The sequence below is a fragment of the Panthera tigris genome, chromosome A3 (assembly GCF_018350195.1).
Source record: "Panthera tigris isolate Pti1 chromosome A3, P.tigris_Pti1_mat1.1, whole genome shotgun sequence".
Classification (NCBI taxonomy): Eukaryota; Metazoa; Chordata; class Mammalia; order Carnivora; family Felidae; genus Panthera; species Panthera tigris.
In genome coordinates, this window is record NC_056662.1 from 66,119,352 (window position 1) to 66,145,336 (window position 25,985).

General features: G+C 53.9%; 1 protein-coding gene across 1 annotated transcript in view; it reads left to right on the forward strand.

Moving 5' to 3' along the window:
- The window catches only part of TTC7A (tetratricopeptide repeat domain 7A), a 120,307-nt gene that overhangs the window by 85,849 nt on the left and 8,473 nt on the right, over positions 1–25,985 (forward strand). Inside the window, exons 16-19 of the mRNA XM_015538689.2 lie at positions 6,774–6,890; positions 10,388–10,485; positions 12,305–12,439; positions 20,269–20,471. Coding sequence (XP_015394175.2) covers positions 6,774–6,890; positions 10,388–10,485; positions 12,305–12,439; positions 20,269–20,471 — 553 coding nt within the window. The remainder of the gene's footprint in view (positions 1–6,773; positions 6,891–10,387; positions 10,486–12,304; positions 12,440–20,268; positions 20,472–25,985) is intronic.

The window sequence follows — 25,985 nt, forward strand, 5'->3', positions numbered from 1 at the left end:
TGTCCTTTAAAGAGATAATTCCCCCTTTTGTGCATTCGCCACACCTGCCGCCATCCCCTCCCCCACCATGGAAGGCTCCCACAATGGTCAGGAGCCAGAGGGATGGGGCTGGTGGGACCACAAAGAATGAACAGTTCCACAGGGCGATGCAGCCTGTCTTCCTGGGACTTCTCTGAATCTGGGAATGCCCACAACTCTCCAGAGGCCTCAGTGAGTCCCTATGGCTCAACCTCCTTCTGTTATTCAGCAGATTTGTCGACATTAGGTCAGGCACTGGGGATACAAAGAGAAGAAAGACGTGTTCCCTGCCGGTCACAGGGTCCACTAGGGAAGACTGGCAATGATGGTGTAGACTCAGGAGACCTGTCTTGAGGGGTGGCTGTGCACCAGGGCTGCCTTTATAGGCTCTATTGCCCTTAGTCCTCCCAGCAGCCTTCCTGGGTGGTTCCGTTACTGTCCCAGGGAGGTGAAGGCGCTTGCCAGGAGGTGCCAGGGCCTGGGAGTGCACCTGCACCGTCTGTTTCCTCCCATTTGATGGGGAACGAGGCACGGGCCAGAGGTGGGTCCTTCCAGTAGACAGCAATGGCCATGTTCAGGTGTTTATTGCATATGTTGAGAATTTTATAGGGAGCCATTTTCAGGAACATGGAAGTGAAAACGTGGACCCGTTGTGCTTGCCACCCACACGGCCCACATGCTTCCCTGCAGCCAGCTCTTCTCTGCTGGTATTCCCCAACCTCCAGGAATGGGGTGCTAGGGAGCAGCCAGGGAGGGGACACAGGAAAAGTGATTGGAGGCTCCTGGAAAGGGGAATGGACAAGATGACCTTTGACCCCAGGCTATTGCTTGCTTAGCTAGAGCCATCTTCACAAAAATATCCCCCATTTACAAAATAATTCTTTTTAAAAAAGTATATTTTTTGGAAAGGCTCACGTTCACCCAGTTCTGAGGAGGCTCACCCTAAGATATCTCCTCTTTATGGCAGTGGGAAGAAAAATGATTTGTCTTTGCCTCAGATGGGAACGGCTCCAAGTCTTAATCCTTTTGACAAATAATTAGGAAGCTGATCCTGCCCCAGGAGCACGGGCCAGTCAGGGCCCAGGAAGAGAGGGAGGAGAAGGATGCCAGGCTGACCATCATTCTTTGAGAACCTCCTTCATCAGCTGCTGGCCCGAGCAACTGGGAAGATGGTCAGAGATGCCCCGTGGTGACACCCGGAGACACTGGCCTTGCTGGCCTCTGTCTTCCCCCACAGGAGGAGGGCTGGCCCAGATGCAGAGGGCTGCAGACAGACTCTGCCAGGCCGAGACATTTCATGGTCCAGCAGGGGCTGGCTCTGTTCAGGTCAGCTGAGCATCTGTCCGTGCCCTCAGGGTGCTGGACTGTGCAGGTGATGCGGGAGGTGGCAGGTCCCTGCCTTGATCAGAGCACAGTGGTAGATGAAGTGTGTGGGGAGGATGATGGCTGAGGGAGCACACAGCCTGGGCATGAGGTGGCCAGTATGGACTACCAAGGCTCAGGTAGCATTCTTTGGGAGGGTGTGGGCTCCTGGAGAGTGGCCTTGTGGCCTCACTGGGCCTCCCTACTAGGACCAGGGCATACATGCCACTTCGACTGGACAGGACTGTGGAGTCCAGGACCCAGGACTCCTTCCTGTAGCCCCAGAAGCCTCACCCCTGCAGCAGGACAGAGCACATGGTGTGTTTACATGGACTCTTGCTCCTTCCTCTCCCCAGAGAGAACACTCGCTTTCACATCTGCCTTCAGATGCAAGGCGTGGGAAGAGCATTCAGTCTTGTAAGACCTTGGTGTTTATTCGGTATGGGCTTCCACAGCTTGACACACAGGAAAGTGCTGGCAACCTAGTCAGCTGGGGCTCCGTCCATCCCCTCCTGTCCTCTTCCTTTCTCACACCCTTCTTAAGTCCCGGGAGCCACGAGGAGGGCCCCCTGCCTTGCCAAACAGGCCATGAGGTTCAGGGGTTTTCTGGGAGCCTTCAGAGGCACGAGGCCTAGAAACTGCTTTTCCGGGTCATCTACACCAGCAGTGTGAAAGCAAGAGTCCCTTCCCACAGCCTCAGCAGGCCCATGCTTGAGGACTGAATGCAGCTGCGGTTTCTCAGCTGCTGCTTATAGGTCATTGCAGTTCATCTAGTGGGAGACCTCACTCCTGTTTTACTGGAACCTGTGACATGCCCTGCTGGGTGACCACACAGCTGGGGCTTTGGTTCAGGTTTCTCACTCCTAGGCCAGTGTCTGTCCACTCTGAGTGACATCACAGTGCAGGGTCTGAGAACAGCAGTGTGGCCATTCCTCTCCCACAGTGGCTCCCGTCAGGGTGTGAGGGCTGCTAGGTGCCCATGTTCTGGGCCTTCCTGTCTCAGAGACATCCCTTGGTTGTACTTCTGGCTCTGCCTGGGTGACTGTCTTCCAGGATGAAGACCCCGAATCACAAGGAGTCAGACATCTTCATGTCCTACCCAGAACCCCCTGCTGCTCCCAGGCTCTGTAAAACTTTGCTTCCAGACAGCTTAAAACAGACTCGGCCGGCACATTGCTCGTTGGCTACATGAGTCCAGCCCACTCTGCAGTTATGAGGCACCAAGTGAACAGATTTCCTCTCCTACCTCCTAACCAAGACCCAGCAGTGGGAAGTGGGGGTGGTAGAAATCAGCTCTGATTTAACATGGACTGTGAGACCCCTGAGTGTGGCCAGATGGTTGTAACAACACACATTTTCACAAACTAAGCAGACACCATGCGCTCGGCTCTGTGCCGGGCACTGGAGAGGCGAGGAGGACCCTGATGTGGTGGGAAGCAGGGCCCTGGCGTGCAAGTACCTGCCATCCAGGTGGAGACACGTGGCAGGACACAAGACAACATAAATAGTAGTTTTACCATCTGTAGGCGGGACCAGACACACACTGTGTCCAGATTATTTGAATTTAAAAACGCTTGATATAAATTTATGTGTTATTAAACTCATAAGCCTATGTGGCAAAAAGATAAATATATAAAAACACATATATAGATAGATAATATCTAGAGATATAAGTCTATACTGTGTAAGTGCTAAGTAAAAACTACTGAATATTCAGAGAAGAGCAAGGGTGGTCACGCTGGAGGAGGACTAGAACCACCGAATTAAAATAGTGGGCTTTTTTCAAGTCTCAGAATCCTTTCTTCAAATGACGTTTTAGATTCATTTTGGTGTATAAAGCAGGCATGCCAGGGGCTGGGCTGAAGGGGTGGGGCGCCCAGGAAGCACCAGGTTCTGACGAGGCTCTGGCCTCTTGTGTGGGCTGGAAAGCGTTGCCCACCAGCCGCAGTGGCACACCAGTGCTCTGCCAGCCTTCTTGTCCTGTTGTGCAAAGAACTGGGCCACCCATCCTGGCCAAGGGGATGGAGAGGAGCCCTGTGCTGTGACGGGGAGTGGGGGAGGGCAGGGGAGAGAGTTCAGCAGTCAATTAGAGGCATGCCAGCAGGTGTGCAGATAACCAAGTCCAACATAGTGAAGGCTCTCCAGAAGGGGTATGTGTACAGCCCCCACGGGGACACACAGAAGGTCAGAGGGTGACATGTGGTTGGGAGTTGGCCGGATGTTGGAGGGAAAGGGGAAGTCCTAGCAAGAGCGATGACATGAAGCAGGACACAGATGAGTCCAGGAGCCTGTCTTCCAGTTCAGGTTGCTAATACCCATATGAGCAGCACGCGGGTGCCCAAGGGCATGGGAGGAGAGGCGGGAATGGAAGGTGGCTGCACAAAGGCACTTGAATTGATGTCATGGACAGTCAGGGCAGGGTTCTTTGTTGAGGAAATTCCCTCTTGGCACTGCTGAACTGTGAGACTAAGGAGATCTCAGGAGCTAATCTGGAGCCTCCCAGGATCCGGGAGTGAAGGATCTGACCAGAGGGTGACTATTGGAGCGCTTGCCCCAGCCCAGAAAGGATGTGGTTTGGTTGAGAAATTCCGTTCTGGGTCACTCACACTAATGGAATGTCAGCAGCCGTGAGGATAACAGCCTGTGTTGGTAGAAGACACTATGCCAGCTCAGCTTTTAGCCACTTCTGTTCTAGGCACATGGTGTGGTCAGGTCTGCCACTCATCCTGGCTCTCAGGGATGCAGGGAACAGGAGGGGGTCTGGGCCTGGAAGAGAGGAGCTGAAGAGGAGGCATGTCTGGGGAGATGGGGTACCAGGGCAATGCTTCAGGGCTGGTCCGCCCAGGGAGCTGTCCCAGGAACCAGCCTAGCCCCGCCCTAAGTGGCCTTGCCCAGGGGACTCTGCTGCTCTGGTTGTCTGAAGGGGGGCGGGGAGGGCAGCCTTAGAATGGACTTGAGCCTGGATGTTCCCCACACCGGCAGGAAGGGGTCTTCACGCCTCATCAACACCTTCTCTAGCCACTGGTTCCCCCCTTCCCAATGCTTTACCTCTCCCCCAACTCCCAACCATGTGCCTCCCCACCATCCTTTTTTTTTTTAATCCTTTTAGGTTTTATTTATTTCTGAGAGTGAGAGAGCATGTGCGCACAAGTGGGGGAGGGGCAGAGAGAATCCCAAGCAGGATCCACGCTGTCAGCACGGTGCCCGACAGCACAGAGCCCTTGGGTCTCAATCCCACAAACCGTGAGATCATGACCTGAGCTGAAACTGACTGAGCCACCCTCCTTTTCATCAAACACCAGCCCCAGCAAGATCCCTTATCTCTTCCTTCATTGCACTGAGTCTGATCCAGTTGATTATCACTTGATAATCAGCACCTGATTAGCTAGGCAATTTGTCATTTTTAGCACTAATTGTTATCTTGAAGGCAGAAATCATGTTTTTTACTCCATATTCCTGAAGCAGAGGTTCCTAATACTTGTGGAGTGTTGGATCCTTCGAGAATCCAGGAAGGAAGAGTAGGGATGGCAGGTCCAGTTTTCCCCAGCAGCTGCCCACCAAGATGCAGAGACCATGCTCCTGCCCAGGCCTGTGCAGTCTAAACTGTGGGGACCCCAGTTTCTGGCCTCCCTAGGCCTCCCTGTAAGCCAGCCAGGCAGTTCACTAGTAGATGTTCTAAGGGCACAAGGCATCCTAAGGGTCTGAGAAGTCTCCCTGGAGAAGGTGGGATATATGGTCAAGCTTGAAAGGGGATGAACATGGAGAGACAAGGCCAGGGGAGGGTGGGGGTGCCAGGGTCCTGTGAGCAGAGGCAGAAAATGCACATGCATTTTTGAGGAAAGGTGAGGAGGAAAAATAATAATTGGTCAGAATTCAAACCTCCTCCTCTGAAAAGAGAACTGGGGCAAATTCCACTCTGATCTTCATTCTGTAGCAGCAAGTCACAATCTAAGAAAAACAAGGTGTGAGAAGCAAGGAGCAGAGTGAGGCCATCAACGTCCTTCATCAGGCTGGAGGCCCAGGTCTCAGCACAAGGTCTCAGGCCAGGGCTCCAAGTACGCGAAAAGGTCAGAGGGGAAAGCTCCCAGGTGGAGGCTGGCTTTCCTGTACGGTGCCTCCAGCCTCAGATCACAGGATGCACCCTGTCTAGATGCAGGACTCCACTTCTATGAGGGCCCGTGTGCCAACCTCAGATGGTCCAGCAGAACTAACCGGGCAGCGATCAAGTACAGGGCCTGACAGTCATGTGGGTTTGTCCCAGCGATGCCAGGATTAACAGGGCCTCACGCTCACCACCCAGTGAGAACCAGAGCCACAGCCTTGTTTGGGTCTCAGTGGCTCAGCCAAGTTCACATGCTGCCCAGGCAGCTGGTGTGCATCAGTGTGGCTGGCAGTACCCACAGTATAAAGAATGCAGTACTTCCACAGCCATTAGTGAATCGCCACTGCCTTGAATGTCCTTAGTGTCCCCGGCTGCCTTGACCCTCCCCTGGGACCCCAATACTCCCTGACAACTGAAAGGTCAACACCTGGCACAGCAGGTCTCCCAGCCCCCCACCCCCGCCCCAGTTATGGTGAGCAGTGTTCTAACGGTCTCTGCTATGTCCAGGACAGAGGAAGGGAGCTGTCGGCCCCTCCTGTGGTCCCACCTTCTGGTGGGAGCAGCCCTTCCCCTCCTCCCAGCCCCCTTCAGGGCCACATCCCCACATCCAGCAGCATCCTGACCTCAGAGGACGCCCAGTTTTCAGGTTGAAAGAGATTCTGAAGTTGCTGGCTCCCTTTGCAGAGCAACTGTGTTCCTAAATGGCGACTGAATAGGACTTGGTGTCACTTGAGTCCTATTGCACATATAAGGGGAGCTGGCTGTTTTAGGAAATCCAGTGAAGAATTCTTTGGTAAAGTAACACATGACTGATGACACTCCTCATGTATCCAGGGTCAGGAAACAGTTTGCAGTTCAGTTTAGGAGATGTTAATTGAGCATTTATTGTGCGCTGGCAAGGTCTAAAGCACAACTCTGGCCTTTAGGTAACCTTTCTTTTTCAGTTCCTTGCTTAGCTCCATTCCTGGATGAGCAATTGCTTTCTGGGTCTCTCATATACAAGGTTCACTGGGGGCCTGTGGGGTGTGTGAATATAAAAATGGCCACATGGTCACTGAGGATGGTGCATACCGTGGATGTGGGTAAGAGGAACAAACAAAGCAAGACTAGCAGACACACCTAACAGTGCTTCAGAGAGTGGGGCAGGAGAGTATCTGATCAGGGGCCAAGTGGATGAGAGGAGCGGGCAGCACGGTGGGGCAGAATCCCTTGGGTTCCCAGCCTGGGAGGAAGACCAAGGGAAAGGGGGCCCTCTCAGGGACGTGCTAACTGTTCCTGTCCTTCCCTGCAGCCTGATGTTCACCAAGGTGAAGCTGGAGCAGGTCCTGAAAGGCCCGGAGGAAGCCCTTGTGACCTGCAGACAAATGCTGCGGCTGTGGCAGACCCTGTACAGCTTCTCCCAGCTGGGGTGAGTGGCCATCATCATCCTTGGGGTCGCCCAGGGGGTGGAGGGCAGCACTGACAGGGGGTGGTTGCCAGGGCAACAGCCCATAGCTGAGTGGTCATGATGCCTGGGGGTGGTGACGATATTTGAATCAGAGTGTGCTACTTACTGCTCCTGGGGCCTTTTACATCCGTAGGCTAATTTTAACCTTTTGACAATCCTCTGTGAGGACACAAAGAACCTGTTTAGGAAACTGAAGTTCTGAGGGGTAAGAATGAAGTTATTATTGAGCATCTGGGCCAGGTTCTGGGATTGTTACTTACATATTATACACTGTCAGATTTTATTCTCACCCCAGGAGGGAAACTTAGACTCAGGAACCGTAGAGAATTTGCCAGTCACTCACCTGGTAAATGGTAGTGCTGGGGCTTGAACCTGGGTCTCCTGAGTCGCAGCCCTGAGCCGGTTGCTTCTTCCTGGCTCCATTTGGAAGCTAGAGGGAAGAGGAAGAAGCAGAGTTCCTGAAAGGCCCGCCCCTCTTCCCCACTCACCCACCATCTCCACTCATCCTATCTCCTGCCACAGCCCCCAGCCTGGGCTCTGGGTTTCTCCTGGGCCAGATAGGGACTCTTGTGCAGACTGAATCTGCTAAAAGTTTTTGCTCAAATCTCCTGGGACACCGTGCAGCCCAAAGCAGAAAAGGGCCTTGTGCCCGGCAGGTGCACCATGACTTCCTGGTCCTCTGGTCCTCCCTCCCTCCCCTTCCCTGAAATTGTTGGCTGTATCATCTCCCGGAGGCCTTAAGGGACCCCACACCGGTAGATGTGTTTGCATTTTCACAGGGACTCTGGGAACCCTAAAGGGTTTCACAATCCCCAGAGGCATGTCTCTCTGGTGGTGAAATTTACAGAGGAGGCTCCAGGGTAATCCAATGAGGTTAAAACCCTTGGGCAAATAGGGTCTGCCTCGCTCTGAAGGCCTTTGAAAGGCCTGAGAGATTCCAGGGCAGAGCAGGACCCAGTGAATGGAAGCTGCCAGAAGGAGGCTCTGGGGTGAGGGACTTTTCAGAAAGGGAATGGGGAGCTGTCTGGCAGCTGGGTGATACGGGGGTGAGGACCAGACTCTGGGATGAGCGGGGCCTGCACTGAGATACCCCTTGCTCAGCCACTCCCTGGCTACAGTCACTCCTTCATGGAGCCTTCAGGTGTATAGTCTGGCTCCCCTTACAGAAAGGAGCTGTCATTGGAGGTGGCAGGAACCTCCTCTTGGCTGGATGGCTGGTTGCCTGCTCCTCCAGGCGGTCTTTGTGGGGCCTCTCTGAGCTGCAGCCCCGTGTCTTGGCATTTGGGCCCATCCTGGGCCTCCCCTCCAGGCAGCAGAACTGTGGGGCTGCCCCATGTTCTCTCCAGGGCTGGGGCTGTGGGTTCTTGCTAGGGTTGTTTAAGTCACCACTCACACACTCATCTGTGATAGGAGGGCCTGGTGGAGCTCCTCCTAGGTTCCCCAGGCACCTCTTTTGGGAAGCCTCCCATAGCTCCCCACTCAGGGCGGGGCAGGGCTCAGCCAGGCCAGCTGCCTGGAGTCAAATAGGAAGCATTCTTTCTGAACCTGGAGCCACAGAGCAGAAACTAAGACTTGTGAAATCTGCTTCGGAGCAGCTGAGGACAGGCCAGAATCCACAGCCTGAAGGTCTGGCCTACCCACCCCACCCAAACACCCTCCTTCCTCAGCTCCACCTGGGCCAGCCCATGCTGTCCCCAGGCCCTGCTCAGATGCTTTCCTTCATGGAGCCTGTAGTCACCCAGCCTTGGACGCTTCAGTTCAACCTTCATGATCTAGGTGTTTTGAAGTGCTCATCATGGACTCTCCTCCCCACCTCTCCTCCCCTGGTGGCTGCCAGGTTCTTCAGGATAGGAGCAATGCTGTATGTTGGCCTAGAACCAAGTGACAAAAGTCCCCTGAGATGGGCTGTTTCTGGAGTCCTTCTTGGGCTGGGAGGGATGGTGAGACAAGAAGCTGCCTGCGCTGGGCACCTGCCCATGTTGTCTCCTGTACTCCTCACGGTAAACTCATGAGATAGGCATCTTCTGCTTGTTACTGCACACAATGAGATGACAAAAGTAAGACTTAGAATGCTTTGCTGAGGGTCTCACAGCTAAGGAGGGGTGGCCGGTGTCTCTGGCTCTTTGGCACCGCACTCTGGTGCCTCTGGGAGCAGAAAAGGGTGGGGAGGAAAGGCATCAACCTGGATCTGCTGTGTTTTGTGGATGGTTTCCTCTAATGTCTGCACCATGGCCGTGCACCCACAGGCCCAAGTTCAGACCAGTGTGAGCATGAGTTAAAATGGCAAGGACACCCTGGGCCCTGGCATTCTTGATTGGGACCATCATCTTGACACCCCCTGAAGGTCAGAAGCCTCTGGCCCCAGGCTGGGCTTGCCATCTATCCTGCCCTGTTTACCTTGGCCCTCCTCCAGGCTTCCCTGGTCAGCAGGTTCAAGGGCAACCTCAGAAGTAGGCGGGGTGGCTGGAGGTATGTGTGCCCCAGGATGGGCACAACAGGCTGTGCTGCCTTTCTGAGCTGTGGCTCCCCCCACCCCCCACCCCGCTTCCCCACTCTGAGAAAAGAGGAACCTCCCTAGCAGTGTGGGAACCACAAGGACCTGGGGGATTGGGGGCAGGGGAGAGTACAATGCTTGTTTATCTGCCCCCGCAGGGCCCTCCCTCTGGTTCTTCTGGGGCTACCCTGGTAGCCCGACATAGAGTGCCTGATGCAGAATGGTGGCTGGGCCTTCCTTCCCTGGGGCTTGAGCTGGGGGTATTTCTGGTAGCCCGTGAAGACCAAGTTTTCCTTGGAAGCTGGATCTTGGTGCCTGCTGTGTGCCTGGCACTCTGCTGGACATTGTGAGGGTGGCAAAAGGTAGCAAAGACCTCCTTTCGTCCTGGGGGAGCTTCTACCATCACTGACTTCAGAGGAGGGAGAGTTTCTAACCCATGTGCTGCTGGATCCATGCTGACGGAGGGCAGGGGAGAAGGCAGCTGTGAGGGGCACAGGAGGCTTTCTGGCTGTATAAGGGGCTCTGGGCTGGGTTCTAAAGGATGGGGGGTGGGGGTTGTGTGGACCAGAAGAACAAACAGCAAGAACATTCTTGGTTTGCATGAGCAAATGTTAGCTGCAGGGATGAAATGTGGTAGTGTTAAGGAATAGCGGGGAGACTGATGGCCTCACGGGCACATAGTGGTGGTGTGTGTGTGTGGGTGTGTGAGTGTGTGGGTGTGTACACATGCTGGGGAGTAACAGCATGTCAGTGTAGCTTCTGGGGTTAGCCAGATTCTAGGGTAAGCCTGAGGCCCGATCTGTCTTGCCATTTCTGGTGGTCTCCACCCTTCCTAGTGGTCCTAGCTTTGGCTCCGTTCCCAGGCCTAAACTCTCAGCCTCAGACCCTGCCTGGTGTAAGGCTCCCTTGTTCTCCCTTGCAAGCCCTCTGCCTCACTGGGGCCTGGCTTTCCCTTGCCTTTCAGAGGCCTGGAAAAGGATGGGAGCCTCGGCGAGGGTGTCACACTGAAGAAGCAGAGTGGCATGCATCTGACTCTGCCCGATGCCCATGATGCAGACTCCGGTAAGAACGTGCCCATGGGCAGCTGCCCATGTGGGCCCACCGCTCCCTCTCCCAGCCTGAGCACAAACTGGGGAGAGTGGCATCTTCCCAGTCTGGCCAAACCCACCCTGCTCTTGGCCAGCCGTGGCCCCAGCGCCTGGTGCTAAGAAACTAAGGAGCTGCCCTCGGGCATCTTTCTGGGCCCATCCTGACTCTGGGGTGGAAAGTGGACTGCTGCATCAGGCAAGGGACGGACCCAGCCTCCTGGGCAGGGGTGCAGAGAGGAGAGCCAGGGTGGAGAGTTGACTGTGGAGCACAGAAACCATCTCCCCTTAGGCTAAACTCAAGGCCAATGTCTGCCATTAAAATGTCCTTAGTAGATGGAGTGGAGTCAAGTAGAAAGGAATGAGCTGAGCTCAAATTTATAACTCTAAGCCCATAGAGAACTGTTTGAAAGGAGGCCCTGATTAAAGCAGAAAAGCAAAGGCACAAGAAGAATTAGTCACCCGAATGGAGTGTGAAGCAGTTGCGTTTAGTGGCATTGCTCATTTTTTCCACCTCTGCGGACACGAACCGAGATGCATCTTTGTTGTCACTGATGGAGCTGATTTCCGATGCCAAGCCCTGCACCTGACTTGACTTGGAGGCACATCTGAGGGGGCGCTGGGCTGAATGTGGAGCTGCTGGCTCCAAGGAGAGAATGGTGAAGGAGGGCATAGCGCCCTTGCAGTTAGGGAGGAAAGAACCATGAGCCAATTATTAGGACTCCACGTGCACTTGTCTTATAAACTGAAACCATCTGTGGTTTGCCCCGAGGTCTCCTGAGTTTATTGGAGCCTTTATTGCCTCTGAGAGAGAGAAAGAAAGACAGAGAGAGTGAGAGAGAGAGAGAGAGAGAGAGAGAAAGTGCTCACATTTCACCTGCATGTGAATTGTAAATGTCAATGGCTTATATATCCTCAACAGGGACCCGTGTCACCCAGAACTGCCACCGGGGAGGTTCTCCGGAGGGCACAGGGTCTGACCTGAGTTGCTACCCAAGGATCCCTCACAGCACAACCTCAAGTGGGACCCTTCTATATCAGATACGATAACATGCACTGGTGAAAACAGAAAGCAAAGAGCAAAAGGAAGAAAAGAAAAATCATCCACCGTTTCAAAATCCAGACCTTAATAATGGCCTTTCAGACCTTTTCTCTAGGTCCCTATTTCTTTCTTATACAAATGTGACCAGGGGCACCTGGGTGGCTCTATTGGTTAAGCGTCCAACTCTTGGTTTCAGCTCAGGTCATGATCTCACAGTTCGTGGGTTCAAGCCTTGCATCGGGTTCTGTGCTGCCAGCACAGAGCCTGCTTGGGATTCTCTCTATCCCTCTCTCTCTGCCTTTTGCCTGCTCATGCTCTTTCTCTCTCAAAATTAATAAATAAACATAAATAAATAATCATACCCTTTTCTAACATGCTGTTTTCACCTAACTATATAATGTGAACATCCTTCTACATCGGTTTCCAGATCTATGTGTCATTATTTTAATGACTGCAGGGTCTTGTGCGAACGTACCCTCACTTATTTTGAACCACTCCCTATCGTTAGACATTCAGATCATTTCTCTTTTCAGTAGTGCAGGCACCTTTGCCAACATTTATGACTATCTTCTCTAGTGATAGACTCTTGGAAGCAGGCTTGCTGCCTGACACTCCTCAATCCCAGCCATGGGTGAGGGTACAAAGAGGGCCCTTCCCGGTGCTCTGTGAGCTGTTTTGCAGCTGCCCAGCCGTGGGGCTGCTCCAGTCACTGCTCGGACTGTGCTGCTCAGCCCTCTCCCCTCTTGCTCTGCAGGGTCTCGGCGCGCATCATCCATCGCGGCCTCCCGGCTGGAGGAGGCCATGTCAGAGCTGACTGTGCCAAGCTCAGTCCTGAAGCAGGGCCCCATGCAGCTGTGGACCACGCTGGAACAGATCTGGCTCCAGGCTGGTGAGTGTCTCCGGCCCCAGTGACACCCACCTGCCCACCTGCAGGCCTCTCAGCCGTGCCCTGCCCTGGAGGAAGGAGTGTGGGGCTGTGAGGGCCCCTGCCAAGGCCTGGGTAGACTGTAGTACTCATGGAAAGGCCTGGGGATCAGAAACCTGGAGCCCTGGTTCCAGCTCTTCTTTGCTTGGCCCAAGAAAAGTCACTTAATCTGTCTGGCTATGGGCTTCCTTCTGCACCAAATGGGGAGAGGACCTGCCTGCCTACCTGGGAGAGGCTATCTGTCAGCAAATATAAGTGTAAGAAGATTTGAAGAAAGACCACATAGATGGATAGTCTTCTTAGTCTCAAAAACAGGCCCATCCCTCCTTCTTGCCCATCTTCCCCTGAGTAAAACCAGTTAGTACTCAAACCCTAGAGGCTCACAGAGAAGAGGTGAGGGCTGGCAGTGTAGTTCATTGAAAGCAGAGGGCTGATAACACTGGGATGGCCATTCCCTCTTTATTTTTTTTAAATTTTTTTTAATGTTTATCTTTGAGAGAGAGAGAGAGAGAGAGATCGAGACCAAGCATGAGCAGGGAAGGGGCAGAGAGAGAGGGAGACAGAATCCAAAGCAGGCTCCAGGCTCTGAGCGGTCAGCTAGAGGCCAGTGTGGAGCTTGAACCCACAAACCGTGAGATCATGACCTGAGCAGAAGTCAGATGCCTAACCGACTGCCCCTCAGGTGGCCTCTTGATAGGTAACTGGCACCACTGCCACCGGGGAATTTGAGGGACAGTTAGTGTTGGGGAGGCAGGCAGCTTCAGGGTCACACACAGCTGGGTTCTTTTTTTATTATTATTTTAGACAAGAGCCAGAGGGGCAGAAGGAGAGAGAGACAGAGAGAAGCTCAGGCAGCCTCCAGAGTGTGGAACTCGATGCAGGGCTCGGTTTCACAACCCTGGGATCATGACCTGAGCTGAAATCAAGAGTTGGACACTCAACTAACTGAACTACCCAGGTGCCCCACAGAGCTTGGATTCTAATGCCAGCCCCTTTCTGTCTGTCCTGATCATGAGCTATAAGCTGACGTGTGTAAAGCAGTTAGTGCAGCGTGGGACACCAGTAAATGGTGCTTGGTCTCTGTCCCATCCACTATAGTCGTGCTGGAGACAGAAGCAGGATGGCCCCCAGTGGTGACCGTCCTTGAGCCTCCACTAAGGATTCCAGGGAGGCACTTGCTGGGTTTGAGAATTTCATCTAAGCCGGGGTGAGAGGTGGGTTCAAGTGAAAGGGGAAAGAATCAAGGCCATCAATGTACCTGAATGACACAGAATAGCAGCAGCAGAAGAAGAAAAAGGAAGGTAGCACAATAAGTGCAATCCTTAGAGGCTCCCGGGTGGCTCAGTCGGTTAAGCGTCCGACTTCGGCTCAAGCCATGATCTCATGGTTTGGGAGTTCGAGCCCCATATCGGGCTCTTTGCCCTCAGCAGAAGTCTGCTTCGGATCCTCTCTCTCCCTCTCTCTCTCTCTCTGCCCCTTACCCCCCTCTCAAAAATAAAAAATTAAAAAAAATAAATAAGTGGAATCCTAGAAACGCACCAGGCCAACATGGCCTTCTGATCAAGAACTGCCCGAGTGAAGCTCCTCGCCTGTTTTCTGGTTACCCTGAGTGCCCATCTCTACCCAGGGGGTGGCGCCTACAGACATCCAGGGGAGATGCAGAAGGCACTGCAAGTAGATGGTTCTGGAGACTGGCGGACATTGCAAGTCAGAGGCAGAATGTGGTTACCTGGGAATCTGAGGTTTCCCGCTGCCTGGATTTCACATATGGTCCTATTAGCATGCAGTACTCCCCCTACTCCCCCACCATAGGTTCTGAATGTGGCGGAGGGGGACAGTTGGGCCAGGATTTACAGGCTAAACAGGGAAGCATTTTAATAATGCAAACATTGCCACAGCTAGCATAGGAGGGTCCCTTAGGATGCTAGGGATGTGTGGGAGCTGTGTTCCACAGCCGGCTTGTTGCATCCTGAGTAGGAAAAGGAATGTTGAAAACTCCAGAGGGATATTAAAAAAAGCCTCCCCTTAGGCAGAGAGCCCCCTGTCATCTGCTAAGACATGAAGCCGTAACGGCTCCCAAGAGGCACACCGGAGCCCCGGCCCCTACATGTGCTTGGGGTAGGAAGCTGCCCACACTGGGCCTTCACCAACTTCAAGGGGCACATCAGCAACCCGGCGATCAGATCGGAGTTGTGCATTGCCTACTCTAGAGTTCCCAAAGCCTTTGGTTTAATGACGCATGTTGTTTACTACCATCAGCAAATGAACACATTTTTGCATTTCACAAACCTGCTTGCATTTCTCAAGTATGCTGCTTTATGCTCCGGATGCTAGTGCATCCTGGTAACTCCAGGGAAGGAGTAAGCCTGTAATTAGGCTTGGGAATTATCGGTGTAAACACATGCCTTTCGATAACTTGCACATTAGCCTTTCTTCTCTGGATGTTATCCTAGATATTCAGCCTACAGAGAACTCTCAAGAACAAAATCTGAATGCCACGAACGTGGTGCCAAGTAAGGGTTGGGCAGAGTGGCATTAGGAGACAAGTTTGGGTGTGTGTGACCAATCCAAAATGGCAGTGGCTTCTGCAAAGTAGACGCTTTGTAAGAAAAACAAAGCGTCTACCTTGCAGAAGCCACTGTAACAACTCAGAAGCCATTGTAACAACTCAGAGATGGAGGCCTTGACTGGGATGACAGCTGTGCTCTCCTGGTCCAGGGACCCAGGTTCCTTCCATTTCATTGGCTCTGCTCTACCTGGGGAGTCACTCTCACCCCTGTGATCTATGATGGCTCTTCACCACATGCACCTTCCCAGGCATAACCAGGAAGAGTGGGAGAAGGAGACACCCCCTCCCAGTCAGGGCATATTTTGGAATTTGCACTAATCACTTCCCCTCATGATCCACCAGCCAGAACTTAGTCACATGACAGCAACTAGCTGCATAGGACTGTGGGAAATGTCACCGTCCTGGTTGCCTATAAGCCCTGTTAAAAAGCAGGGGCTCTGTCATTATAGGAGAAAGTGGGGATAGATTGAGGGACAGCAGCCACAGCCAGAAAGGGAAGGAAGAAAGTGTGCCAGGTTCTTTATTCTGAGAATGGGAGGATTCTGGAGCAGTCTGCACTCCATAAGCTACCAGCATCACCAGCCAGCATTTGCTGAGCACTTACTGAATGAAGGGCTGCCCTTCTTCAAGCCTCTTCAAGCCTCCGCCCATCCCAGTCAGATGTGAGAAGCATCACGGAGGGCTTCCACTTGAGAGATCCATTCCAGGAATGTTGCCTCTTTAGCAGAGGGTCTGTGTGATGATGGGAGAGGCACCAGGACTAACAGATGCTCCAGGATCCTGTGTGTCGAGAGGTGCCTTCCAGAAGAGCAAGATGGCCCACCTCCCTCTTTCACTGAAGCTCATGTCTCTGGGAGCTAACAGTGTGCTAGAGAAAGGGAGACAGATGTAGGGAAGAGATCCCTTAACCTGGATATCCAGGGCATTCATGGGCGGCCATGGGCTTTCCCTCAGCGGGGGGAAGTTGGCCCAAGTCCCAGCTCCCAAATGGCGGATTCACCACGTCTGGGCACTGGGCACAGAGCTCCAACTGCTAAACAGATCCGTCGAGCAAGAGCCAGTAACCCCACTGGTCCAGGCTGAATCTGTGCCCGGAAACCCTTTGCCCAAGGCATCTCGGGATGGGAGACCCAGCCTTCTATGGGGACAGTACTCAGGAGGCCCTGGGCACTGGCAGGTAACGGCTGTCGCGCTGTCAGCTGGGCAGACTGGAGAACTGGGGTGGGTGGCCAGGGCAGTGTCTGACGGTCATGTTTATTATAACATTGCAGTCAAGGGAGAAACAGCCTCACCAGTGCCCCCCGCCCACCTCCTCTCGTGCTTTTCTTCCATTCCTCCTCATCCCTCTCTTTGTCTTCCCTCACGCTCCCCTCTGTCCCAGCTCCCCGCCCTTCTCCCTCCTGCCTTCTGTGCCTCCTTCCCACGTACCCTCTTCTCTTGCTCTGGCTTTTTCTTCTTTCCTCTGCCTGCACCCCCTCCTCCCAGCTGCAGAGATAGTGAGGAGAGCATTCAGGGACAGGAAGTCAGGAGCCCAGGCCCTGCAGCTTTGATTCCCTTGTGGCCTGAGGTAAATTGGGCCCCCTCTCTGGGTCCCTGGGATGGAGGGTCTCAGACCAACCTGCAAAATGCCTTCAGACCTTCGGATTCTCAGTGTTATTCTTTCGGTTCCATGATTGTCTCTCTCTTTCCTTCCTTGTCCGCCTCCCTTCTGTCACCTTTATTCGGGGTGTCCATATGTCCTGATGGTCTGCTCCATGAGGAGGACACCTGTTTCCTTTAGGGGGATAGTTTTGGTGATCCCTTCTGGGGTTCAAGGCTAGCTAAGGGCTTAACCTTAACTTCTCTCCTAAGCTTTTCCCTGAGGGGCCTCTGCCTTTAGCCTGAGTGCCAAGTGCACTCTCACATGGGGAGGCTCCTGAAAGGCCTTAGACGTGACCCTGGGCCCTCCCTCCCCCTGCTCCTCAGCTTAGAACTAGTCCAAGGGCAAGGCCCTCCTTGCAAAGAGGGTGTGCAAATAGCCGGTGAAAAGTGAGTTCATCCCCCAACCTGGGGGTGGGGTGGGGCTTTGCTCTGGCCGAAAGACTGGAACCAGCTCAGGGTGCAGGGTTAGATCAGGATGCCTCAGAAAAAAAAAACAATAAAAGGGACTGTTGCAAAGCTCCAGGGAACAGATGTTTTCCATTAGGAGCCTGCCGGGAGAAGCACAGAGGGGGGGCTGGTAGAGAGAGATGGACAGAAGAGGGAGAAAAGCTGAGACAGAGAGGTAGGAGGAGAGGTCAAGAGCAGGCAGAGAGGAGATGAGAGAAGTAGGGAAATCGGGAGGGAGAGAAAATGAGCTGAGGGGATGGGAGAGGGGCCCTCGACACTGGGGACAGCTAGGTCTGTTTGCTGGGGTGGTGAACTGGACCGTGAGAATTCAAGGAAAGTCCAGTAACAGGGAGTGTTCCTCCAGCCCTGGCAGGGGGAGGCCCGGATGGGTGGGCACCTTGGGGCCCTAGCAGTCAAGGCCAGGAGGTCAAGAAATCAGGGCAGTGCACGGGTGTGGTGCCACGCTACAGCCAGAGCATAGGCTGGCTGACTGTCTGGGGAGCACCATGTTTGGTAAAACAGTTGCCCAGGGACGCTGAGGCTAGGAAGAAGGGGTGTACTGCAGCCCCCAGACCTGTGGGCCTGTCTGCAGGTCAGAGGCCCCACCCTGGAGTCTGAGCATGCCAGGGACTGTCTGCAAGGCAGCCAGGAGCCCTCAGGAGACCTTACTTCTCTGGCTCTGTTCTGTGTCATCTGGTTTCCTGCCTAACTGGTAATGAAGTCCATTGGACCAAAGCAGCCCTACCTATTTTTCAGGGCATGTTCTCTGCTGTATGGCCAGCCTGACAAGGGCTAGGGCCACAAGGAAAGAAGGAGGTGGGGATCCCTGTAATTGAAATCTGTTGATACGAAGGCACTGTGAGGAGTCACCAAGGGAGACCCCAGGAGCAGCCTCCAGAGACAGGGACTCAGGAGACAGGACGGCAAGTTGTAAACAGCTTAATGAGCCATGCCAGGACCAGGCAGGCAGGCAGGTGGGCTGGGCCTGCTGGGCAAGGTCTATGGGAGTGGAGAGCCTAGCCTCTGAGCTGAGCTCCTGGTGGTAGAGGAAGCAGCTACAGGGGCTGGTGCAGGACAGGCCTCCCCGCCTCTGGCACTCACACCATACGCCTCCTTCTGCTTCTCCCCCTCTCCTCCAGTGACCCTGGGGAGTTCGGGCAGGTCACAGTGGAGCCCAGCCTTCCAGGTCTGCACAACCTCCCTTTTGTCTGCCTGTCTAAGCACCCCTGTACTTTCAGGCCCCTGTTCCAGCGTTGCCTCCCCCCAGGAAGACTTCCCTGGCCACACCAGCACAGCTGACCTGACCCCTTCGGAGTGCCCAGAGTTTTCAGAATTGGCACTTGGCGCTCCATTGCCCTGGCTCCCTCCAGCAGTTTGGTCGCTCCGCTGCCCCACCTCCCCTCTTTATCCTTCTCATGGGGGTGGGCCAGGCACATGGTCAGCACATTGTAATTGCACACTGGGCCCTCAGTTATGAAGGCACCCTGCTCAGAGCCCCAGGCAGCAGCTCCAGAAGAGAACGTGACAGCACAGCAGAGGAGAGCTTAGACAGAGTTAGACAAACCCCTCCCTGCAAGGCCCTGGGCTCTAAGGCTGCCCTTCCTGGCCTCACCTTCCTGCACTTTCTGCCTTGGGACTCTGCAGTTCAGGTTGTCTACAGGGACAAGAGCCTGCGTTTCTCTTTAGCCTTATCCTGGGGGCCTGGCTCCTCTGTGTTTACTTAGTTCTTCCAAATTCTCATCTCCTCTAGAGACAAAAAGCATACCCTTGCTCAAAAAGGCCTCTGTAGTATTGTAGGATGTGGCAAGCTACTTTGATTACACAATGAACCTTAGGCAACATTCACGCTGAGTACCCCCAAATGCTGTGTGCTGCAGTTGAGGCCTTAGGCTTCCTTCCTGCTTCTTGTTGAAACAGGAAGACGATGCCTGGGCCCAGGTTTTCCACCTTGTTCTGGGAGCTTCTTTGGGGATGTCTGTTATCTACCCGCCCCAGACCTGAATTAGTGTAACCTGAATTAGTGTAACCTCAGCCCTTGGCCTGTGCTAGGAACAGCTCCTGGCAGAGCCACAAGCCAGGCGCTGCGTGCCCTTCTGTGCTCCCATCTGTGTGCAGGCACCAGCCCCGGGAGGGGCAGCTGAGCCCAGGGCTGCCGGAGAGGAAGGCTGAGGGGGCCACGAGGCCGTGCTGCAAGCCCAGCCGGCCTGTTTCTAAAAGTGCCTGTTGTGGGTGTGTACCTGTGCAGCGTGGATCTGAAATGCGCCTTTATGTGGGCTGGCCTGAGATCGGAGAGATGGCCCCATTTTCCACAGATCTGCAGGGAAGAGGGCAAACTGGTTGTGGGACAGATCTTTCCTGCTTGTTGGTAAAAGGCACGTGCATTACCTATTCTCTCAGTGTGGCAGAAAGCCCTGGGCTTTGGAGAGAGGCCGGAGCTGCTAGGAGCCCAGCTCTGCCTCACCCCTTTCCACTGAGGGACTAGAGTGACGCCCTGCCTCCCTCAGCCTGGTTTGTTAGCACAGGGCTCATGAGAGCACCTCCTAGGAGAGTCAGATGAGAGTAGACACTTTGCAGAAGCAGGCCTTGGCCCACGGTCTCAAGGAGTGTGGGCCTTGTGGTAGCACACACCTGCATCCTCCTGATCAGCTTCCATCCCCCACCCCGAGACTCAGGGTCACCAGGTGAAGTGAGGGACACTGCAGAAAGCCACCTCACCTTTACAGACGCCACCCGTGCCCCCACTGCCAAGCTTGGAGGTCAAGACAACCTGATGCAAACCCTAGGTCCACAGCTGACTCTCCCTGTGGTCTTAAAGTCACTTCCCTACCCTCTCTGTGCCCCAGTTTCCTCCTCCCTGAAGCAGGGTAATAAAAGTGCTTGTTCTACAAGCTGCTGTGAGCGTCAGTGGAGACGGTCCATGTGGAACATGTAGCGCGGTGCCTGAATGGTTCGGAAACCATTCTCTGCTATTGCCCCCACGGCCCAGAGCCAGCCCCGCCCATGCTGTGACTCGAGGGATGGCTTCCACCACCTGAGACCCTCCACTCTGGGGGCTGCCAGTCAGATGCAGGGAGGGGTCCTCTGCCTCTGGCTTTTCCTACCGCTGTCACCTCCCACTGTCCTTCTGGTTTCACAGCTGAGCTGTTCATGGAGCAGCGACACCTCAAGGAAGCGGGTTTCTGCATCCAGGAGGCAGCGGGCCTCTTTCCCACCTCACACTCGGTACTCTACATGCGGGGCCGGCTAGCCGAGATGAAGGGCAGCTTGGAGGAGGCCAAGCAGCTGTACAAGGAGGCACTCACGGTGAACCCCGACGGTGTGCGCATCATGCACAGCCTGGTGAGTCAGCCCCCCGGCCCCCGAGAAAGGCATCAGGGCCCTTCTGCCCTCTCACCCTCTCCACTGTCTGCAGGTGCCCTGCCGCCCCTGTTCCCCGGTGCTTGGGGGGAGGTGGCTTCCTCCCTGCTCTGTTGGGAGACACAAGTGTCTTACGGAGGCAGGACCATTCCCCTTCAATCAGAGCCTGGCTGAGTTGATGAAAAAATGTAGGTTTGGTTGATATTCCTTGTGACTTCCTTTTTGCTGTAAGTTTCGGTAAAGCAGTGTAGCCCCAAAGGCATTTCGCTATTCCTCATCAGACCCTTGCCCTGGACACACTAGGCAAATGCTCTGCTTTCTGGGAGTCTCCAGTGCCTCCGTGATCACCAGGCTGCCTCTCCCATTTAAGAGGAGCTCTGTGCCTCTTTGGTGTCATTTAGAGGATGTCCTGAGATGGGCTGTCATGTCAGCCCTGACTCAAGCACACATGGAAAATGGCCCCTGGGGTGGTACGAGGGCCCAGCGGCCCCCAGTCCGGCAACATGGCGCTCAGGACGTGGGTGCCCAGGGCTTGGTGACTTTCCGTGGGAAGGTTTGGAGGCAGAGAGCAGGATGCTGGTGTTCTTGGCCTGGCCTTGCCATTCTCTTTCTGGGTGATTGTGGGCTTCTCTGAACCTCAGTTTTACTTATCTGTGCAGTGGGGATTCTCTGGTGCAGGAAACATTTACTGAATACCTGCTCCAACAGTTGGTATAGTAGACTAGGGATAGCCATTTTTTTCCCTTCCTTCCTTAGCTGCTTTGAGAGAGCCAGTATCAGGATAAATGTAATGATCCGAATGTGTACAGGCCTGCACATGCACAGTGATTTTTGAAGTATAATTCATGAGCATACCATTAGCTACACGGTCTTCCCCTGTCAGGGTCCAGGTTCCACCCCAGATGTCCCCCTTTGACAGTTCTTTAAGGGGAGCAACCATAAGGGCGTCACTGACACCTGCCACATGGAGAACACAGAGGGATCAGACTGACTCCAGATGGCTGGAGGGTTATCATTGCCAAAAGGGGTCTGATTCGTTCACGAGAAGCCACAGGGAGTTCGATTTCCGCTCAGTGTCAGGAAAAACCGTACAGCTCTTAGAATAGTCCAAGTACAAACTCAGGAACCGTCTGCTGAAGACACTGCCAACAGAATGGAAACACCACTTGGGGGAGGAGCTGGGCCAAGTCATCTTTACAAGGTCCTTTCCAGCCCAAGAGTCCCTGAAAACAGATTACAGTAGAGACTCCCAGCTCAGCTATTACTCCTGCTGCCCGATTTCTTAAAGGATATCTACTTTGGACCCATGTGAATGTTCAGCGTTAGCTGAAGAAAGCCCACGCAGTGACATCACACCTGGCCCATGTTCCCCTCCACATGGCTCTGTGTTGCCTTGCAGTCTGCTCAGCAAATGTTTGTTTTTTGCAAGGCACGTCCTCCTTCCTCCCGCAATTCAGACATGAGTTCCTCTGACAAATGCCTCCCCGGAGGTCACATCCAGACACTTGATTAGGGAGGTGGGAGGGAGGATGTGGGCTCTGTCATCAGGCCTGCAGCCAGGCAGAGATGTCTGCCTTCCACTGCGCTCACGGATTTGTGCCTGCCGGCTCAGTCCCTAAAACCCAATAACAAGTACAATTTTGAAGTAACAGTGTACCATTTTTCATTTATGCTTATTATTGTTTGTAGCGATTTTCCTGAAATTGAAGCAGTTTCCTAGGGTGGGTTTCCATGGTAACTCAATAGCTGTCCAGAGTGGCTCCCTGCAGATGTTTCTGAAATGGTCCCTTTTCTCTTCCCGGGGTGCCTTGCTGATTTGATGAAATTAGAGCAAGTCAGGGCCAGGCCTGCCCACTGTTGAAAGTTACAAGCAACCAGAGGGGCAGTCGGCTCTGGCGTGGGCAGCCCATTTGCTTTCCACATGCTCTGTTCCTGCCAGCATCCCACACATATGCATGAAGAATAGCAAATTGCAAGCCTGGAGATTTACTAAGCACTCTTTCCCCAAAGACACAGGAAGGAACACTTTGGTATGTTGATCACCAGCATTCCCTGATGTGAGTGCCTTCCCTGTGCTGGCTTCAAACTCAGGACATCTAGGATCTAATCCTGGCTCTGGCCCCAATTCACTTGGGTGATTTAGGAAAAGACACACTTAACTTCCATGTTCCTGATGTCTCCTTTTGTAAATGAATAATAATCTACATCATTCCTAGGTCACTTCTAATCAAATGAGGTGGCACATGTGAAAGTGCTCCTAAAAGTCTTCAGTGCAACATCAGAGAAGGCAGAACAACGTATAAGCCTCTAATCTCCAGTCCCATACCCGTGACAGACATTGCTAATCAATCACAGAACTTTTTCTCACCAAGCACACACGTGACCTTTAGATGTTCTTTACCATGGTGCAACATCAGGGGAACCACTACCTGTTGGTCTAAGTCAACTTGGCATTTATGTAAGGGATTTGCCATAAAAATAATAGAGTGACGGAGACACATCAGTTGTCTCAACCTTCATGAACTCTGGAGGTGGGTGCATTCTTGGAGAACCATCCAGAGAAAAAAATGTGAAGGGGAACTGATACCCATCCAGACCCCCATGCAGTTAGTCATTGCCAAGGCAGGTTCCCAAGGAGTGCATCCTGGCCTTGCCACACCACGGTGGTTCTCTAAGGACATCAGCCTTTGTCTGATAGGGGCAAGGAGAGGAGAGGCACCCCTCCCCTAAGAGCACAGCCACCCACAGGCTGGGCCAGGAGAGCTCTGGGTCCCTCGGTGAGCTGTGTGGGTGCCACCTTCAGCCTTACAGTCCTTAGGGCAGGATCGTCAAACACCAGGGGGGCCAGCCTCAGGGCCTCTCCCTAGGGCTGTGTGCATGGGGACAGGAACTTTGAGGACAGGCCAGAGAAAGCTTCTGGGAGTGGAAGGTGATTGCTTTTAGGAGGCAGGGTCCTGGCATTTCTAAGAAAATGAACTTTGGCCCCGAAGCAGGTTCTCTACTCTCCGGGTCCTGCCACCCTCCCTGCCCTGGATGTGATGGGAGGCATTTCCATGGTTCAGGCTCCACCCTGGGCTCAGCTCAGGCTTTTCTACCCAACAGGCAGGAAAGAGACACCAGCTTAGCGGTGCTTTGCCAGGGAAGTCTCCACTGTGCCTCAGCAGTGCCCCAGAAGTGTCTGTGCCATCAAACCCCAGCCCTGCAGGCAGCCACCTCCACTAGGCTCACGGAGGGCCAGGTTGCTTCAGGAGACTGCCAGGTACAGAAAGAAAATGCCATGCTCTCTGCAGATGGAAATTCCCAGTGAAATCTCAGGAGCAGATCCTAACAGTCTTTGCCAGCTAGGTCTCAGCCTCCCCACCAGGTAGCCAGAAACCCTACTCACTCAGCCTGGGCGTTCAGCACTTAATTTACAGGCAGAAGAATCTCGTTACGGAGGGGAAGCCTGAACTCGACTTGCCTGCTCTGAGGAAACATGAGAAAGGAAGCAGAGGAGTTGGCCCCCAGGTGACAGTGTTTCAGAAGGGCTCCATGGGCTTGGTGGAGAGGAATCTGAGGTGCCTACACCCCTCTCTCTCTGAGCCTGTCTCTGCCCTGCCACCTCTCAGGAGTCCTTCTGCATCTCCAAGGGAACAAGGATGCCTGGGGAAGGCAAGGAACCCAGGAGGGACTAATGGAATGGTCAAGTCACTGAGAGCCCTCCCAGGAGGACCATGAGGTCCCCTGACTTTAATGGTGGGAGGGTCACTAGCCTCGGCCACAGGCTGACTCATTCTCCTTGCCCGCCCCTTGCTTGAGCCAGGAGTGTGGATGCTTTGATGCAGCCTGTCTCACTGCAAGAGACAGCTCAAGAGCATCGGCCAGGAGTGGACAGGCATGCTGCATCCCTGCACCTGTGTCTGTGGGAGGCCCCCACCCTGCTGTCCCAAGGACAGGCTCTGGGGTTTCCTCGCGCCTCTCTGGCCAGGCTTCCCTGCTCCTCACTGGCTCTTGCCCGTGGTCATGCTTTCTTCATAGGCCGGAGTTCCAGGCTCTCATTGCTCCATCTCCCCAGAACGCTTTCCTCCTTGGGCACCCCAGCAGCAAGGGGGGAAACTGCCCTAAACGAACTTTGGCTCCTGTGATGTAATTCCTGGGGATGTAATTTCTGAAGCAGTCCTGGCCAGGTGATCCAGCCTCTTCTGTCTCCAGATGCCCCTGGAAAGACAGGAAGACAGCGTTTCTGTCATCCATTACCCCAATGAGAGTGGGGCAGTGAATTATTTCTCTGCATTCGTTCCCTCTCGCTCCCAGCATGAAGTTTGCTGCCTCGTTCCTCAAGTGGGCTTGAGGGATCAGGGGCATGGCCATAGTGTGGCCAGCTCAAGAGACTCTGGCCCCTCTTTCCCCACGCTGGGACTTGCCGCACCTGCCCTAAGTCCCTGGAAGCTCCCCACCACCATTCCTGCGCTCCCTAAGGCGAGGCCTGAGTCAGCCAGGACCAGAGCTCCGCCCTGCCTGCCCCGAGGTTCTGGGCTAGGCCTTTTGCAGGTGCTGTGGGAATCCTACAAGCTCTGCTGTCTGAGGCCAGACAGGTGAACTCTGGATGCACAGAGCTCCTGCCATCCTCCTCCCCTGACTGGCCCCATCCCCAATCCTGGAGGGCAAGACTAGACTGGAGAGGTGACACATCTAAGACCGACAGATAGCCCTGCCATCCCTTGAGTTCTGAAAGCCTTAGAGATTACTTCCCCTCACTGGCTCAGTTTTCTCTTGTCTCAAATGGGGATAATAATTCAGGTCCTTGTGACCTCAAAGGGAAGATTTTAGGGCTCAGATAGGCTGAGTGCTGTGAAAAGGTAAGTCAGCACCAGGCATTTTTGTCATCATTCATGTGGAGGATGTGATAGCAAATGGCCTAAGGCTGAGCTCCACCTGTGACCAGACTGCTTGACTTCCTGCTGTGGGACAAGGGTCATTGGCCCAGATTCCCTTGGGCTGCCTGGTGGCCCATGGTACCAGCAGGGTGCTGAGAAGGTAGGGAGGGGATGCTGGGCGAGGACCCAGGGCCTCAGAGCTCCCTGTAGTTTTCCTCTGAAGCTGTGTGGCTGGGTTTTTTTCTTTTTATGTTTCTATTTATTTTTGAGAAAAAGAGAGAGAACGAGCATGAGCAGGGGAGGGACAGAGAGAGAGGGAGAGACAGAATTCAAAGCAGGCTCCAGGCTCCGAACTGTCAGCACAGAGCCCAACACAGGGCTCAAACTCAACAAACTGGGAGATCATGACCTGAACTGAAGTCAGTCAGACACTCAAGCGACTGAGCCACCCAGGCGCCCCTGGCTGGGATGGTCTTTAAGCCCCAGTGTCAGAGCCAGCTCGTGTCTAGAGGTTGGAACACAGCCTTCAAGGCTAAGTGACCTGGACTTGAATCCTATTTTGCCTATATTCACTATTCCTCCATGACCAAGTCCTTCAGCCTCTCAGAACCTCAGTGCCCTCATCTGTAAAGTGGTAATC